Source organism: Lolium rigidum, chromosome 3, assembly GCF_022539505.1.
Source record: "Lolium rigidum isolate FL_2022 chromosome 3, APGP_CSIRO_Lrig_0.1, whole genome shotgun sequence".
NCBI classification, from domain to species: Eukaryota; Viridiplantae; Streptophyta; class Magnoliopsida; order Poales; family Poaceae; genus Lolium; species Lolium rigidum.
This window is the reverse complement of record NC_061510.1, coordinates 72,963,964-72,981,973: the sequence shown is the minus strand read 5'-3', so window position 1 is coordinate 72,981,973 and position 18,010 is coordinate 72,963,964. Positions and strand designations below refer to the sequence as shown.

Here is an 18,010-nt window from a genome sequence, read left to right as displayed (position 1 = left end):
TAAAGAGATTGGGTGTGAGAGACTCCCCTTGCAGCGTGTCTTGATCTCCCCGGAAACGGCGCCAGAAAAGTTGATGCTGGCGTGTGGGAGTTAGAAATCCCTGGGGTGTAACAGCGCCAGAAAAGTAGCTCCTTGTGACGGTAAAGCACACGTCCGTTGGGAACCCCAAGAGGAAGGTATGATGAGTACGACGAGCGATTTTTCCCTCGGTAAGAAACCAAGGTTTATCGAACCGGTAGGAGATGAAGGCCACGTGAAGGTTGTTGGTGAAGGAGTGTAGTGCGGCGGAACACCAGTGATTCCGGCGCCAACGTGGAACCTGCACAACACAATCAAACTACTTTGCCCCAACTTAACAGTGAGGTTGTCAATCTCACTAGCTTGCTGAAAACAAAGGATTAAACGTATGGTGTGGAGAATTATGTTTGCTTGCAGAAAACAAAAGAGAACAATGATTGCAGTAGATTGTATTTCAGATGTAAAAGAATGGACCGGGGTCCACGGTTCACTAGTGGTGTCTCTCCAATAAGATAAATAGCATGTTGAGTGAACAAATTACGGTTGGGCAATTGACAAATAGAGAAGCATATACATATCATGATGACTACTATGAGATTTACTTAGGGCATTACGACAAAGAACATAGACCGCCATCCGACATGCATCTATGCCTAAAAAGTTCACCTTCGGGTTAGCATCCGCACCCATTCCAGGTATTAAGTTGCAAACAACGGACAATTGCATTAAGTACGTGCGTAATGTAAACAATACAAATATCCTTAGACAAAGCATTGATGTTTTATCCCTAGTGGCAACGGCACATCCACAACCTTAGGGGTTCTTTGTCACTCCCAGATTCAATGGAGACATGAACTCACTATCTAGCATAAATACTCCCTTTTGGAGTCACAAGTATCAACTTGGCCAGAGCCTCTACTAGCAACGAGAGCATGCAAGAACATAAATAGCATATACTACCTCCGATTCAAGGAATAAGGCGCCCTCGTTTTACGTGCTTTTTGTTTGACCAAGAATTACTTCAAATATATAAAGATTGTTTGTATGAAATTAGCATCATTAAAAAGTGCTTTTCAATACGAATTCAACGATACTAATTACATATAATATAATCAATATTATGTTGCTCAATTTTTATGGTCAAAGTTCGTCTTGAAATACGCGTGCGCCTTATTCCTTGAGACGGAGGTAGTATGATATATCAATAATCAACTTGACATAGTATTCCATATTCATCGGATCCCAACAAACACAACATGTAGCATTACAAATAGATGATCTTGATCATGATAGGCAACTCACAAGATCTAAACATGATAGCACAAGAGGAGAAGACAACCATCTAGCTACTGCTATGGACCCGTAGTCCAAGGATGAACTACTCACGCATCAGTCCGGAGGCGGGCATGGTGATGTAGAGCCCTCCGGTGATGATTCCCCTCTCCGGCAGGGTGCCGGAGGCGATCTTCTGAACCCCCCGAGGTAGGGTTGACGGCGGCGGCGCCTCTGGAACTTTTCTCGTATCGTGGCTCTCGGTACTAGGGTTTTCGCGACGGAAGGAATAAATAGGCGAAGGGGCAGCGTCGGGGGGCGCCCGAGGGGCCCACCCCATAGGCCGGCGCGCCAAGAGGTGGGGCCGCGCCGCCTGGTGGGGTGGCCACCTCGTGGGCCCTCTTCGTTTCTCCTTCGGTGTTCTAGAACACTCCGTGGAAAATAAGACCGTGGGCTTTTGTTTCGTCCAATTCCGAGAATATTTGTAAACTAGCTTTTCTGAAATAAAAAACAGCAGAAAACATGAACTGGCACTGCGGCATCTTGTTACTAGGTTAGTCTCGGAAAATGCATAAAACATTATAAAGTATGACTAAAACATGTTGGTATTGTCATAAAACTAGCATGGAACATAAGAAATTATAGATACGTTGGAGACGTATCAATGCGTTGGCATGATTCCTGGTACAGCTTTTTCGAAGCACCTTGCAGCACTGCAAGGCATCCACTATGGCCTTCGTCTTGGCGCCCAGAGCGATAGGCTACGACACACAGTGATGGAGGCAATGGCAAAGGGTGGGGTAGTGTGCTCGCGGAGGTAGAGGTTCCCGTGGAGGCCATGACGAATCCCCTTGGGGCAAGGCGCTTGCGGAGGTGGTGGTTGGCGGCGCGACACTTGTGGAGGTGGAGGTGGAGGTCTGCCGCGTCAACTTCTTGTCACCAACACCGGACCGGCCGATGGCGCGCGGAACCGGAGCAGGCTCATTGGGTACTCGCGAAGGTGGAGGCCGGAGGGCGGGCCACTCGACGACATGCTCACCACCAACTTCAGACCGACCGCGGCGCACAGAACCGGAGAACACCCGTAGGGTGGGCAACTTGATCAATTGTAGACGATGAAATGAACCTGCTCGCTTTTTGAGAAGGGGAAGTAGGGGCGTCAAAGGAAAAGTGGTGGGGGCACCGATCCGGACGATGGAACGAGTCCATCGTTTGGGTGATTAATAGTTTTTTCCTTCTAAAAAAAGCGTACATTTCGAAATGGAAGTAGTACAATAAGGCGAAACTCCCATGCCGCTTGTGCGAGCGGCTCCAGGGCACCCAAAACTCTAAAATATCCACCCCCAATCCGCTCTCCTTGGTCGTTGCCGCTGACGCAGGTGCTGGCGGCCGCATCACAACAGGATCCGTTCACACGGGGGTGGGGGAGTCTCTAGTGCGATGCCGGTGGCACGCGTGGGGCACGTGGAGACGGATACGCTCACGACAACGACATGGAGGCGCATCAATGATCAAGTGAAGCATTCCGACTTGAATGGAGTTTGAAGCGTTCTCATCAAGATCAAGTGGAATGCGCAAGGCAAAGGTATGACCTTGTTATGTTTTCGTTTTATTGGTTTCAAGGTGTTTGTTGGTAGGCCGGGTTATAGGATAGATGACTAAACTATTAAGAGGTGCTTTTGGTTAGGTAACTTGATCGCATCGTCTTAGGGAGATCAATAATTTGCATACTTTGCATCCCATATTCTTGTTGGTTCTTTTTGTTTGTCTATATGATGTTCTTGATCTTGTTGCTAGCTTCTCAACAAGCCCAAGTTTATCAAAAACAAAATTTGTATGCATCTTTTATTGTGTTTTCGAGATTAGAGGTTTTATCGGTTCTTCATTTTGGGAGGTTTAACTTCTCCCACTTTTGACATTTATTTTCTTGCTCCTTCTTGGGTTTTATGGTCTTCATTAGATAGATCTTGTTCTAAGCTTTTCAAAAATCCCAAGTTTGAAATCAAAATATAGTGAGCCTTACGTGATAGGAGAAATATGTAGTGATACCACAACTTATATGATATCATGATACTATTTCTTAAATTAAAATTTTCAAGTTTCAAAAAATTGAAAACAAGTTTGTGGGTGTTCACAAGATATGATTTTATATTCCCCAAAATTTCCAGCTCTAAATTCTTAATGCACATATAGAAAAAAAGAAAAATTGTAATGTGAGTAGTGTTATTTTGTGTTTTTATCTTTTTGTGACACTACTCATGTTGGATTGCCATTTGTTTCTCTGAGTTATTTAGAATTTGGTTTTGCAAATCATAGGAATTGTAAACACACATCTTCTGAACATCCAGAATAGTTTTTGGAAAAAGTTGAAACTTTAAACTTGGATTTTAAAGAGTGGTATCATGATATCATATAAGGTGTTTGGATGAAGGAAATAAACAATTTTGGAAGAGAAGGGGAGGGAGTAGGAAGCAACATATATCAGCCAACATGGAGACATTACAATATATGATGAACACAACGAAGAGAACACAATACACTAGGGGAAACATAATATACAATTAATACAACGAAGATAACATAATAAACTGGCAAGAGGGGCATACGAGAAGATGAAAGACCCATCACATTTTAGATCTCCTTGGTGGTCTTCATCTGCTCGACAGTGCTCAAACACGAGGAGAGGCCATCGAAGAACTTGGCCCCCGCGAGGCACCTCGTCACACTGGTACTTAAGCTAAAGATCCCAGGGGGCCAATGCCCCCACCCTCCGTTCAAACATGTGTGATTTATGAGGCTTAATACTCCCATTTAATAGATAATAATATATACTTTCTCGGCCTAATAGATGCAATGATGCGGGCCATTCTGAAAAAAACTTTAATTACTTATGACACATATGGGAGGGACTAACCTCTCACACCAGTGCAAGGGTAGTCCGCCTCACCTGTGAGTCCGCTTTTGTCTATGATCCACTCCAGTGACTGGTCGGTCTATTATCCGCCTATGCATGTACCGTCGCAGAGGTCACAATACGCAAGTTGCTGCTTCGAGAGTGACAACTTCCAACCATTATGTGTGAATCGTGTGTGTTGCTTCCACAACAGCGACGGTAGCGAACGCCAACCTGAACAAGTAAAAAATGCATATATTTCCAACGTGAAACTAAATACATATATTTATGCATAATAAGCGGAAGTCTAATAGAAATGGTAAACTTGACTCTATATCACCACTTGTAGAGCTCTCCAAAATATCTACCGCTTCACATTCCACCAGTTTTACACTGATATTTTTTTCCTAAAATGGGATATCACCGGCCTCTGCATCAATTGATGCACATAGCCACTTTTATTAAGAAGTTCAAAAGTATCTAGTTATTACATCTCATGGGTCACATAAGGTCGACACCGGCACCCCAACCTGTATACGCGCGGAGCTGAGCCTGCACCCTAGCAAGATGTGAGAAAAGAAAAAGACCTCGCCCGCTCCTTCTCCGCTACCGGTTCGATGCGACGACGCGGGTTGTGGGATTGAGCTGAGCAGAGCTCATTCCATGCATGTTGTCCCTATTTTTGGTGTTCAGGAAAATAAGTATGTATTAATTAGTGAGTCATTAACGGGTGTGTTATACCGTAATCGAGACGCCACATGAGATTACCTGACTCGAGAATCTTGCGCCGCCGCTCCCGTCTTCCCCGTCCCTTCTTACGTCGTACAACGAAGGAAGGGATAGTAGGACTCTGGAACCCCGCCTCGTTACGCTGGAAGAGGTCACTTTTACCTAACCGGGTATGAATCTTCGAAACAACGGCCTATCTCGCTTTGCATTTAGAAGCAATGAGCGAACATACTCCTAACTTAAACTCCTAATGCTGATTTATGTAACGATGGATTAATTAGTTTTGCTTGTGACATCGTCTCTTACTCTCTTAGCTTTGGGAACTTGGGAAGAGTGGGTTTTAGCTACAAAGTACTTAAAGTAAGACGTTGTGCTAGTTACGATGATGGTTGTTGTCAGGATGGCCTTAGCACGGAGGTGATCATCTGCTTCCGTAGAGAGAGACATGATTGTTGCTTCTAATTCTTAGTTAGGGTTTTCTCTGTAAAAGTTAAGGCCTTGATTGTATATTCTTTTTACCTCAAGATACTCAATGTAAATTGTAACACTAGCGATTAATGCAGCTCTAGACTTCGGTGTCCTTCCCCTGTTAAAAATAATAAGAATACAACCGCTTCATGATAACCGATGCTCAATGCACAGTCGAATTAAGTTCAATGCGTAGTCCAATCGAGTCACGGTTTATCATGTGCAGGTATACTTTGGTTAGTGAATGATTAAAAAAATTTGTTTTCCGGTAAGCTAACGCATGTACAATTAAAACGTATCCGAGACATAGAATTATATATATTGAATAATTCCCTTATAATTTATAAAATGTATTATATTTAATTTGTTTCATTACTAAAAGTACTTTAATTTTGTAGTTTTCTTAGATAATTAATTTTTTAGTGAAAAGTGGTACCGGGCTCCTTTTAATCCCCAGAAAACTACGTACTGGAAGAAAAAAAACAAAACAGCAGCTCTCATCAAACCCGCCCATACCCAGGCAGCACACATGAGGCCCAAACCTAGTCCTGCAGATCTAGATCTGGGCCTGATTCTGACATCCCTTCGCCACGTCCGCGCCGACGCTGGGCCGTGCCAGCTAGTACCAGCGCGCCGCCACCCTACTGGAGCTGCGCAGATGGGAGCGCCTAATCTCCGCTTTAAGCGGGAGCCAACGTTCCTCCCGCTGTAGCCTTGTCTCCATGAGCCGCACCGACACGGCCCAGTTAAAGGTACGTTTTTCGTTTTCATTTTCGGTTTCTTTTTTGTTTTTTTCTTTTGACCTTTTTTTCAATATCTCAAGTTTTAACAATATCTAATATTTTTTGAAATGAACATTTCTTGTTTGACTATTTTAAAATTTGAATATTTTTAAAAAATAAACATTTTTCTGTTCGGAAATTTTTCTGTTCGAACATTTTTAAGTTTGAACATTTTTAAATTCAAACTTTTTTATATTAGAACATTTTTAAATTCAAACATTTCTATATTTGAACATTTTTAAATTCAAACATTTTTAAATTCAAACATTTTTCTGTTCGAACATTTTTAAGTTCGAACATTTTTAAATTTGAACTTTTTATATTTACGCATTTTAAAAATTTGTAAAACTGTAAAAAATAAGAAACAGAAAAGAGCAAAAACAGAAAAAAAAAAAAACTGGTGAACCAGAAAAATCCAGATAAACCCACTGAATCAGTAAAAACGGACTGCTTCTCGAAAACCGGTAGAACCAGGAAAAAAACACCTAAAAAGCCCCTATTTGCTGTCGCTAAATGGGCCGGCCCAACCGCCGATCGCTTAAGGCGGGAGCGATTCGCTCCCGCAACGAGCGATGTATAGGTTTGACCTGCGCAGACCCCACACCATGGACGAGCCACCGCGCCGTCGTGTCCTGCGCCGAACCCAACGTCCCCACCGACCACGCCGGCCCTTGTCGCCACCGCCACGTGAGGAGGAGAAGAGGCCCCGCCGCCGTCGACGCCCCTGAGGCTTGTGTCCTGGCGGGGTGGCAAGGGAGGGAAGGAGGGAGGATGGAGGATGGAGGTGGCGGCTACGGAACTAGGCGTCGCCGTGCCGCTCGCGAGAGCGGGCAGGGATGAAACGTTCTGTGGGACCCGGAACTCACAGTGTTGTATGGTAATCCGTGAACTTCTCCGTTCCAGCACCAGCACACCCAATTTCCGTCTCAAACGCACATTTTAGACTAGACTAGATGAACAGCCGCCGCCGCCGCCTGTCCTCCCCCACATCGCCGGCGACGACGCCGCCGCTGGAGGACGAAAATCTCCTCCTGGAGATCCTCCTCCGCCTCTCCCCGCTACCGTCGTCACTCCCCCGCGCCTCCCTCGTCTGCAAGCGCTGGCGCCGCCTCGTCTCCGACCCCAAATTCTTCCGCCGCTTCTGCGCCCACCACCGCAAAGCTCCATTCCTTGGATTTTTCATCAGATGCGTGGATGGGATCTCCTTCAAACCCATGCTGCCTACGCCGGACCACATCCCTCCCTCGCGCTTCTGCCTGCCGCAGAGCCGCTACGAGCGCTGGGACTTCGTCGGCTGCCGCAACGGCCTCGCCCTCCTCATCAATCAGGCGCGTCTCGAGGCCGTCGTGTGGGATCCCATCACACGCCACCAGCTCTGCGTGGCCTTCCCACCGGACTTCGACGAAAGGTATGCAAGATATGTCAGAAACGCCGCGCTGCTCTGCGCTTCCAGTGAAATCCATGACCAGGTGCACGGTCGCTGCGGTTTGCACCCTTTTAAGCTGGTATTGGTGCAAGGCACCGGCAGGGTTGGTGAGCCCCAGCGTGCATTGGTCTATCTCTATGATTCAGAATCCGGGGTGTGGGAAAATTCCATCTCAGCAGCGACTAAACATGGTATTCATGTTGCGAGTACCAACGTCCTGGTTGGTAATGCAGTTTATTGGTTGCTTAATGGGGGTGAAATCCTTGAATTTGATTTTGAAAGGCAGAGCTTAGTGGTGATCGACAGACCAGCAGCAGTACCCTCCCTTGGGGAGAAGCATGACGACTTTCAGATCTTGCGGACACGGGAACACCGGCTTGGCTTTGCCATGTGGACAGAGGTGGGCATTGAAATATGGGAGAGGAAGGGCAATTCTGACAGTGTTGCCGGATGGGAGCGTCAGGACATTATCAAATTTGACAAGCTCCCTCCACTGGTATCTAGAAAACGTTTTTCTATAGCGGGGTTTGATGAGGACAGCAATGCAATATTTCTGTCTACGATCATTAGCCATACCTTCATGGTCCAACTTGAGTCAATGCAGTTCAGAAAAATTTCTATAGGACATTATGGCCAGGTTTATCCGTACACAAATTTCTGTACTGCAGGTAATACCGCGACTCTACAGTGGATAGGTATTATATAATTCAATTACTCTTTTGAGAATCAATCCAGTTACTTGGTTAGTGTCTATATATAATATTGTTCACGTCTTTAAGGATTGGCTAGATGTTAAGCAATGCTAGCTAAATGCTTGTGATTCGCTATGAATCAAAATAAATAACCAATCACGTTAAGCTAATTGTCATTGTCTCGCTACGTCAGCTCGCTTATCCAAGTTCCATCTAGCTCAGCTCGTGCCTTAAGAGCTGTGCTTCTTTGTGATAAGTGGCATCATGTATGTGTGTTAGAGATATTCCATTCTTAGGAAGTGGTTCGGTTAGTTTGGTAAGGAAGAGCTTCGTTGTGTTTCATTACTTTAATGAACCACTACAAACTCCCATTTATATACTAGTAATAGTAAAGAAATTGTGATGTTAGTTTCTTTGTTAGGTTGGTCGTCCGGTGACATTTTTCTAAGACTGTGCACAAATAGAAGTATAGAACTAGACTGCGTTGTTGTCTGTCCGTGATCGGATGAATGGAGTATGCTATGGAAGTGTTCATATGTATGTAGATGTTGTAGTTTCTAGCACTTACATAGGAATTGAAATTTCTTAAAATCTGAACTTGAACCATCTTAAATGTGTACTCAGTGACCTTATTGGCACAGTCGGAAGCTTAAAACTAGTAATGATCTTCCATTAAATACTTTCTTTTTCTTTTGAACTATATTATTTATCTCTTTTAATCTTGCTGCTAGTCATTCAATCTGATACCAACCTACATATCCTAGCTTATGAAATAACTACGAGAGTTCTGTTAAGCTTTTATTCAAGAGTCCTGCTACTAGTGATGAGTTTATTTCTCTAATATGAAATCTTTTGTCTTCCGTAAGGCCAGATTTATTCAGCGCTAATTATTCATACTCATTTCAACTGAAACTTCTCATTTGGTCATATTTGGTCCACTCGAATTTACTTAAGTTAATACTCATTTGAACTAAACTTTTTTCCCTAATCGGCTAAGACAGTTTGAGTATGTCCATCACGACAAGGTAATGAGTGTTACTGTTTTGAGTAGTTCCCTTTGTACTTGGCAGTAGATACATCTTGCTTTACCTATTTGTAACATTATACAAAGGTATAGTTTTCTCCAGTTATATAAACGTACAGTGGTGGGCTGATCTAACAATTGCACCTTTGGGCTCTCTTATAAGTTTATCTTTTCTTTAAAATTTCATATTGATTTGTTGGATTTTGTTTGCTTGTAGGCAGAGAAATTAGTGATGGAAGTAGAGTTGAACTGATGCACAATACATCAGACTATATTCCTGTGGGCTGGATTGGCTGAAAGGTTATATATATTTGTCTTCTACTTATTGTTTATAATTTGCTTGTGAACATGTTGTTAGGACTTAGTTGTTAGTGCATTTGTGTAGGAAGTTTATCACCTCTTTAGTCAATTTTAATCAACATTTTCTTCAGCTGCCTGGAATAGTTTGATGGGATAAAAATACATTAGTTCAATTCAGCACTTGCCCCATTTGTGTTCACACCCTTTATCATATGTTCATAGAAATTCATACTTGGCTTTCTCACCCATCTCAACTTCCTTTACCTGACCTGAATCTCTGTCGGGACCCTGATTTTGATGGAAATGTTTCGGTCAGAAACAGGGGACAAAATGTAAAACACATGCGTGGATGGAGTTATGTAGTTCCAAGGGCCAGGACTGAAGGAGCACTGTTTCCATGTTGGATTTGCTATAGATAACTAATTTTCTGTTTTAATCTGTTGCATTACTCTTAAGCATCGCTAAGGAGATGTAAACACTGTCAGCGCGTGCTTGTATAACCCGAGTCTGTTTGGAGCCCATGGATAAAAAAATCTAATTTTATCTTGTTATTTACTTTTTTTTTTTACAATAGGTAAAAATCCTAGCGTAGAACCCTATCCTCTTTCCTCCCAAATTTGGCTCAGGATCCTATGAATTATCCTCAGTCCTAGCAGGATGCTGACAATCTCTCCCCATCCATGCTAGTTCATTAGATCCATTTTATCCTAAGCTATAGCAGACCAGCTACTGGTGAAGGACAAGGAGATTAAGCATAGATCGCGGGAGTACTTCGACGGGCTGTTCAATGGGGAGACTGAGAGCTCTACCATTGAACTGGACAACTCCTTTGATGATACCAGTAGGCGTTTTGTGCGGCGAATCCAGGAGTCTGAGGTCAAGGAGGCGTTGAGAAGGATGAAGAAGGATGAAGGGAGGCATGGCAATGTGCCATGATTGTATCCCCATTAAGGTGTGGAGAGGCCTCGGAGACATAGCGATAGTATGGCTAACTAAGCTTTTCAGCTCCATTTTTCGGACAACACTGTCAGCTCTTCTGGCATCTTGTTTGTCCGAAAAATGGAGACGCAGTATACTAGTACCAATCTTCAAGAACAAAGGGGATGTTCAGAGTTGTACTAACTACCGTGGAATTAAGCTTATGAGCCATACAATGAAGCTATGGGAGAGAGTCATTCAGCACCGTTTAAGACGAATGATAAGTGCGACCAAAAATCAGTTTGGTTTCATGCCTGGGAGGTCGACTATGGAAGCCATCTTCTTGGTACAACAACTCATGGAGAGATACAAGGAGCAAAAGAAGGACCTGCATATGGTGTTCATAGACTTGGAGAAGGCCTACGATAAGATACCGCGATACGCCATGTGGTGGGCCTTGGAGAAACACAAAGTCCCAACATTACCCTCATCAAGGACATGTACGATAATGTTGTGGCAAGTGTTCGAACAAGAGATGGCGATACCGATGACTTCCCGATTAAAATAGGACTACACCAAGGGTCAAATTTGAGCCCTTATCTATTTGATTTGGTGATGGATGAGGTCACAAGGGATATACTAGGAGATATCCCATGGTGTATGCTCTTTGCGGATGATGTGGTCCTAATCGATGATAGTCGAACGGGGGTCAATAGGAAGTTAGAACTATGAAGACAAACCTTGGAGTTGAAAGGTTTTAGACTTAGTAGAACTAAAATTGAGTACATGATATGCGGTTTTAGTACTACTAGGCACGAGAAGGAGGAGGTTAGCCTGGATGGGCAGGTGGTGCCTTAGAAGGACACCTTTCGATACTTGGGGTCAATCGTGCACAAGGATGGGGATATTGATGAAGATGTGAACCACCGGATCAAAGCCGGATGGATGAAGTGGCGCCAAGCTTCCGGCATTCTTTGTGATAAGAGAGTGCCACAAAATCTAAAAGGCAAGTTCTATAGGACGGCGGTTCGACCCGCAGTGTTGTATGTTGCTGAGTGTTGGCCGACTAAAAGATGGCATGTTCAACAGTTAGGTGTGGCGGAGACGCGCATGTTGAGATGGATGTGTGGCCACACGAGGAAGGACCGAGTCCGGAATGATGATATACCAGATAAAGTTGGGGTAGCACCAATTGCAGAGAAGCTTATCCAATATCGTCTAAGATGGTTTGGATATATTCAGCGCATGCCTCCAGAAGCTCCGGTGCATAGTGGATGGCTAAAGCGTGCTGATAATGTCAAGAGAGGACGGGTAGACCAAACTTGACATTGGAGGAGTCTGTAAAGACGATCTGAAGGACTGGAGTATCACCGAAAAACTAGCCATGGAAAGAGCTGCGTGAAAGCTTGCTATCCATGTGCCAGAACCATGAGTTGGTTACGAGATCTTATGGGTTTCACCTCTAGCCTACCCCAACTTGTTTGGGAATAAAGACTTTGTTGTTGTGTTGTGCTTTGCGAATATTGCGAAACCAATTTCTATAAATGTTAAGTGGTTCCTCAACGTTTGAGCTAGCTGAAAAATGATAACCTTTACACCTATGAGTAGTGAAATTTGGTTGGGCTAATACAATTGTCTGCTGTCACAGGATTCCGAAGCTGCTTTTGAAGTGCCAAGATGAAGAATGTTCTATGTTTCGTTCTTTGGTGGCCTGCGTAGTATTGAAAGTGTCCAAGGTGGAATGTGGCCATCTTGCAACTGTCAACCATGTCATGTGCTGTAGTTTTGGTAGAATCCACCATTGTGTCGTATCCTTGTCATATTCGTTGATCAGCCGAAACTTTTGAGTTCGTTTCAGTTAACTCAATAGACTTGACTCCTTCCACCCGATTTATGCAAGCAATGTCTACATGGACACATGGTTGCTTTGAGTGATTTCTGCTGACAAAGCTTGACCCCTCGGATTGTGATTGGTCTTTCCGTCCTGGCCCGACAGAAGAAATCGATATGCTATCTGCTCTCTAAATTGAGCAATTGGCCTATGTAAATTGTTTCAATATTTGTTTTGCTGGCGATGCCACTTCCTTGTAGTTTGATTCAGACAAAATTTTGGTGTTGACGTCTTGTATGTTTCAGGCTGAGTATAGTTTACTATCTCCTCTATCCCAAGATATAAAGATGTTACGTGGCCTCCATTTGCAGTTTTTGGTTTTGGTAAGCTAAAATAGCACACAAGAACGTTTTGTATTTTGGGACGGAGGTGTACTAAACAAAAACCTTGACAAGATGCTCGGACAAACTAAATTTCGGCCTCGGATATGATGTTGCTGGACCACTATGGCAGTAGCTTGATGTGTCATGATTGGCGAGCTATCTTCTTCCCCCTTTCCCCATTATCTGATGGCGAAGCGCTACAAGTATGACGACTCAAATCTGTTGGAAGCTGACTGCTTTTTTTTTCGAAAAGGGGCATCGCCTAGCCTCTGCATCAATATGATGCACACGGCCTTTTCATTTATTAAACAGTTCAGCAGAGTTTCAGCAGAGTATGAAGTTTACATCACGGATCAGAACGGGTTGAAACATGTATCAACCATCGAAAGAAAGAAAGAAACTTCAGACTAAGCATCTTTCAATCTACTAGTGTGCCGCCACCCAGTAGCCTGGAAATAGAAGTCCTGAGTAACCGTTAGCAGACGGTTGCATCCAATAGCCAAACTGTCCCGCTGATCCTCCGGGAGTAGAAAGGCCCACTGCTGAATCCAGTATGCTGCTCGGCGGATAACCTGCAAAAAGTTAATTCCAGTTTGTTTGTTAAAAATCATGTCATTCCGACTAGTCCAAATTGACCAGCACACAGCGGATATTCCAATTCTTATTTTAGCTTTATCAGTTTTGCCTACCCCATTTAGCCATTTGCCAAACATATTGGTAATGTTAGCCGGTGGTAGCAAATTATAAGTTGAATAAATCATATGCCAAATAATCTTAGCAAAGGGACAAGTTAAAAATAGGTGTTGAATAGTTTCAGGTTCATTACAGAAACAACATTTTTGACACCCTTTCCAATTTCGTTTAGCTAGATTATCTTTGGTGAGTAAAACTTTGTTATTAAGAAACCACATGAAGATCTTAATTTTGAGAGGGATTTTCAGTTTCCACAAGTATTTACGTAAGAAGATAGTATGTCCCTGCATTAAATCATGATAAAAAGACTTCACTGTGTAGATACCCGATTCAGTTAATTTCCAAATGAATTTATCTTTTGAGAGGGAAGCTGACTGCTGAATGCTTGCTGTTACGTGGGAAGAAATAATTGAAAATCCATCTTTTCGTGTGAAGAAAGCAGGAGCAGGTTGTGTCCAAATAGGAGCACATCTTATCAATTATTAGACGTAAACAAAAGAAGGGCCGAACGTTAAAGAGACGCGACGACCATATTCTCCGAGTGGTCGTATGAGGAAGGATAAGATACATTTGCCCCACGGTCTGATTGCGATGCAACAAGCCACTGTATTATGCTTGAAGACTTCATGGCTGCAGTACACACGTTTGCTCGAAATGTGCAAAAGAGAGCCAGAGGTAGGGCACGGTCGGTTTAGTTGCAATTACCATTGGTGCTTCAGTTCTGTTCGCGTCAGGCCTTGTTTGTTTCTATGTATAGAGCGCTGACCATTCCAATTCAACAGATTCTCAATAATAAATTTTATTTGGAAGATGAGTTCAGTGGTACCTTCGTCGAGGTGTGATTTTAATCAAAGACAACCTTGTTAAACGCAACTGGCACGGTTGTAAGAGATGTGTTTTCTGTCTCAGGATGAGACAATAAAACTTTTTTTCAACTGTAGGTTTGCTATATCTATATGGGTCAGTCATTCAGATGGGTTCTACCTTATATCCGCCTCGTAGCGTTGCAAATATATTTGGTAATTGGCTAAATGGCGTAGATACTAGGTATATAACGCTTATCAGAGTGGGCGCGGTTGCAGTTCTATGGTCGCTGTGGCTATGTAGAAATGACAAGGTTTTCAATAACAAAAATTCTTCTCTCATGCAGGTCATTTATCGATGTACGGCTTTGCTCCGTTCATGGTCGCCACTTCAGCGCTTGGAGGCCCGAGACCTCTTTATGGAGGTATCTTGGAGAACACGGCCAATGAGTTTATTACCCTGGATGGCTGCATATTAGGCGGATTGAAGCCAACGAAGCATAGTCTATTTTGGCTCCTTTTTATCTATCTTTTACTAGTTTTTCAGACTTGATACTCGAACGACTGTGTGCATCTTAGTTATGCAGAGCCTGGGTGTAATGCTTGAATATTTTTGAGTAATGAAGCGCCCTTTATCGAAAAAAGGAGGAGATTATTTCGTATCTCGAAAAATCTTCACTGTTTATGAGGATAGAAGGTGGTGGAGGTGCTCGTGGCGGGCGCAGCGAAAGGCGGCGAGCATGCTACTCCTAGTGATGGCCACCATTACTCCGTTCAAGTGTTTAAATTAGCCACCATTACCCAGTTCAAATATTTAAATATGGTGGTGTGAGGTAAGCTCACCACGTGAACAAAGTGGTAAGACTCAACTTAACCATCGAGTCAATCAAACAAATGGTTAAAGTTGTTTTAGAAATGCGACTTGGTTGCGAAACAAACGGAGAATATGAGGCGCGTTTGATAGCATGGGCTCGATTTGGGGATCACTGGCGCGGTGGTGTGAGGGCACATGCGCGTTCGGAACGAGCCACATGCCATAATTGGCTTGTTGTTTGGTAGGTCACGTTGCATGGTTTGGGCTAAAAAGGTCTTTTTGTTTGTTTGCCTGCAGCCAAACCCAAATCTCGATGGAGATGAAACTACACATGTTTGGTACCATCCAGGCAAGCATAAGGTCATATGTTCTCTACAACGGGTAGTATTACCATACTATCACCTCCCATCACACAGAAATCATAGTTCATCACAGTTGCACACTTTCGAAACTAGCAGTTCACGAAATCAGCCGTAGCTACTACAAATGGTTGTTCATAACGATACTCCATATGTACTACGAATGACAGTTTATCATCACGGGGTAGTTCAACATATGGGGATCAAATTGGGGTTCGAGAAACAGGGGATCAAAGGGGGTTCTTCTTCGTCTTCACTTCTTCCCTTGGCTTGTTCACTTCACTTGTTCACTTGTTCTTCTCCTTATCAAATGGTGGTGTTGCCTCTGGTTTCCCACACTGTGTCTTCCCACTCTTGCCTCTTCTCCTTCCAGGCTTCATTGTCGCTTGCCTCCACGCCATGGCCGGTCTCAACTTCATCAAAAGTGACGACCATTTGGAAGAAGTCATCCTCGACCAACCTAGGATCCAGTTGTGAAGAATGTAGCAAGCAAGGACCATCTTTACTTGAGGTTGAGTGTCAAAAGTGTGGAACGATTTCTGGTCAAGGACCTTGAACCTGTTCTTCAATGCAGCAAAGGCCCTCTCAATGGTGACTCTAAGACTTGAGTGTCTCAGATTGAACAACCCTTTCGCATTCTGAGGTCGGTTCCTTGGAGTAAACTCGTTGAGTTGGTACTTTGTTTTCCTGAAGGGAGTTAGAATACCATGTCGGCATGCATATCATGAGCTGAACCCTCCCAGCCAGCAAACACGTATGTGAACCTCATATCGAAATCCACAACTACTAGCACATTCTGGCTGGTGTAGTGCTTCTTCCCGCAGAATGCTGCAGACATTGATCTCGGTAGCTGTTCTTGATCTTGGGTGGTATGTTCATTTATGTTGGTTTGATCATTTCCCCTCTGAGTTCCCCAACTGCGTACGTCACCTGCTGGAAGTACCGAGAGATAGTCTTTGTGGATCACCTGAATGTGTTATGGATGACTCTGAACTTCTGGTTATGATCCACGACATGAAGAAACATTGCGACTTGTTCTTCGATAGAGGTGTGGATGCTATCAACCAGTAGTTCTCTAGACCTGAACGTTTTCACAAGCGCATAGAAAGAGGCTCTTCTCATCCGAAGCATCTGGATAGCATCTACATCGTTGCAGTTGTAGATGTAGTTTAGGTTGGCCATCCTCTCCTGATCTCGTTGTAACATAGAACCGTACATGTCAGGAGGAAAAGCAACATGTCTAACTACTCTCTTGTGCACCATCAAGATCCAAAATTGTATGCAAATTGTGAGTGTTGCGGCATGATGCACAAGCTAGAGCTGGTCGGTCTAATCAAACAAGATCTATGCATTACAAACGGTCTTGTCAAACCCAACTAGTTCTACCAACATGAATCTAACACTACAATAGAGCAGAGGAGTTTCCCCTTACCTCCGTCATGGCAGACGATGAAGACAAACTGAAGTCAGAGAAGATGTGCGCAGGCTCCACCGCGGCTACAAATGACGACCCTTGTCCGGCGCCGGAGACCGAAGGGAGGAGCTCCTCGTCCAGACCACGGCCAGGGTCAGATGCGCGATGCCCGATCTTGGTCGCCGCAGCCGTCGCTGGTGCGAAAATTGGGGAAAGGGAAATTTAGGGAGGGGCTAATGAAGAGGGTAACCGAAGAGGGAGGTTAGCTCTACCTTTGTCGCGGAACGCTGCTCGGATTTCGCTTTCTCTCACCATGCCGAGGTCGAACGCCCACGCGAACAACGTTGTCAATTTTCGTCTCGCCTAGGCCTGTCCCTGAAAAAACTGTCAAACTGTGTATTCCTCCCAGACCTGTCGCGGAGGTGCTTTAAAAACCGTGCGATGCAACAACGTAGAGGAGTCTAGGAAACCAAACGACCCAAAAACTTCGAGACACATGCGAGCCAAAGGGTCTCCAGCTTCCAAACGCACCCATGGTTGTTTTTGCCCTTCTACACCACCAGGACATCTAGCGCGTGCTACCGAAAAAAGGTTGCCACTTGCCAATTGCGCCCTAGGGCACGTTTGGTAGGCTGCACCTATTTCCTGCACCACTGGCGCAGTGGGAAGAAGCCTCCTCGCGCCCAAGACAGGCCATGGGCTAGAAAAGCCACGTTGTTTGGTGGCATGCGCAGAGTTTTTTTGTCCCCGTGGAGATTTGGCTCTGGCTGTTTGGTAGGTCGATTTTTAGACCTAGTAGCGGCCTAGAACGGCACCACTATTGTTTCGTTGCAACCCAAAATCCGCTTCTGGTTACCTCTTCCCTTCAGTGGTGAGGTTACCAGCGATCAACATCACAAGCAAGAACACAATCATAGACGACACAGAACTTAGCACTGATCATGACACAAGTTCACGGCACACCATTGTTCAGACACGATCATAGTTCAGGACACAACAGACATGATCATAGTTAATCACACTTGACACGAACAACAACTAGACATGACATGGTAGCAGGTTAGCTTCAGACATGATGCTCGGAGACGACACACCTGATATCATCACCATGGTACGGGCACCTGCTCATCAACTCAGTGCAGGTGTGGTCGAAGATGAGCACACTGTACTCGAAGGAGGACACCTTCTTGA

At 44.2% G+C, this 18,010-nt stretch overlaps 1 protein-coding gene across 1 annotated transcript; it reads left to right on the top strand.

Moving 5' to 3' along the window:
• Positions 1–7,115: 7,115 nt before the first annotated feature.
• LOC124695028 lies at positions 7,116–12,299 on the top strand. Its single transcript, XM_047227930.1, has 3 exons — positions 7,116–8,256; positions 9,522–9,604; positions 12,171–12,299. Exons 1-2 carry the CDS (start codon positions 7,116–7,118, stop codon positions 9,599–9,601), a joined length of 1,221 nt encoding a protein of 406 aa, XP_047083886.1. The 3' UTR covers positions 9,602–9,604; positions 12,171–12,299.
• Positions 12,300–18,010: the final 5,711 nt, after the last annotated feature.

Coding starts and splice junctions, on each gene's coding strand:
- LOC124695028 (XM_047227930.1), top strand. CDS start 7,116: ATGAACAGCCGCCGCCGCCGCCTGTCCTCCCCCACATCGCCGGCGACG. Junction 8,257..9,521: donor CACAAATTTCTGTACTGCAG/GTAATACCGCGA, acceptor GTTTGCTTGTAG/GCAGAGAAATTAGTGATGGA.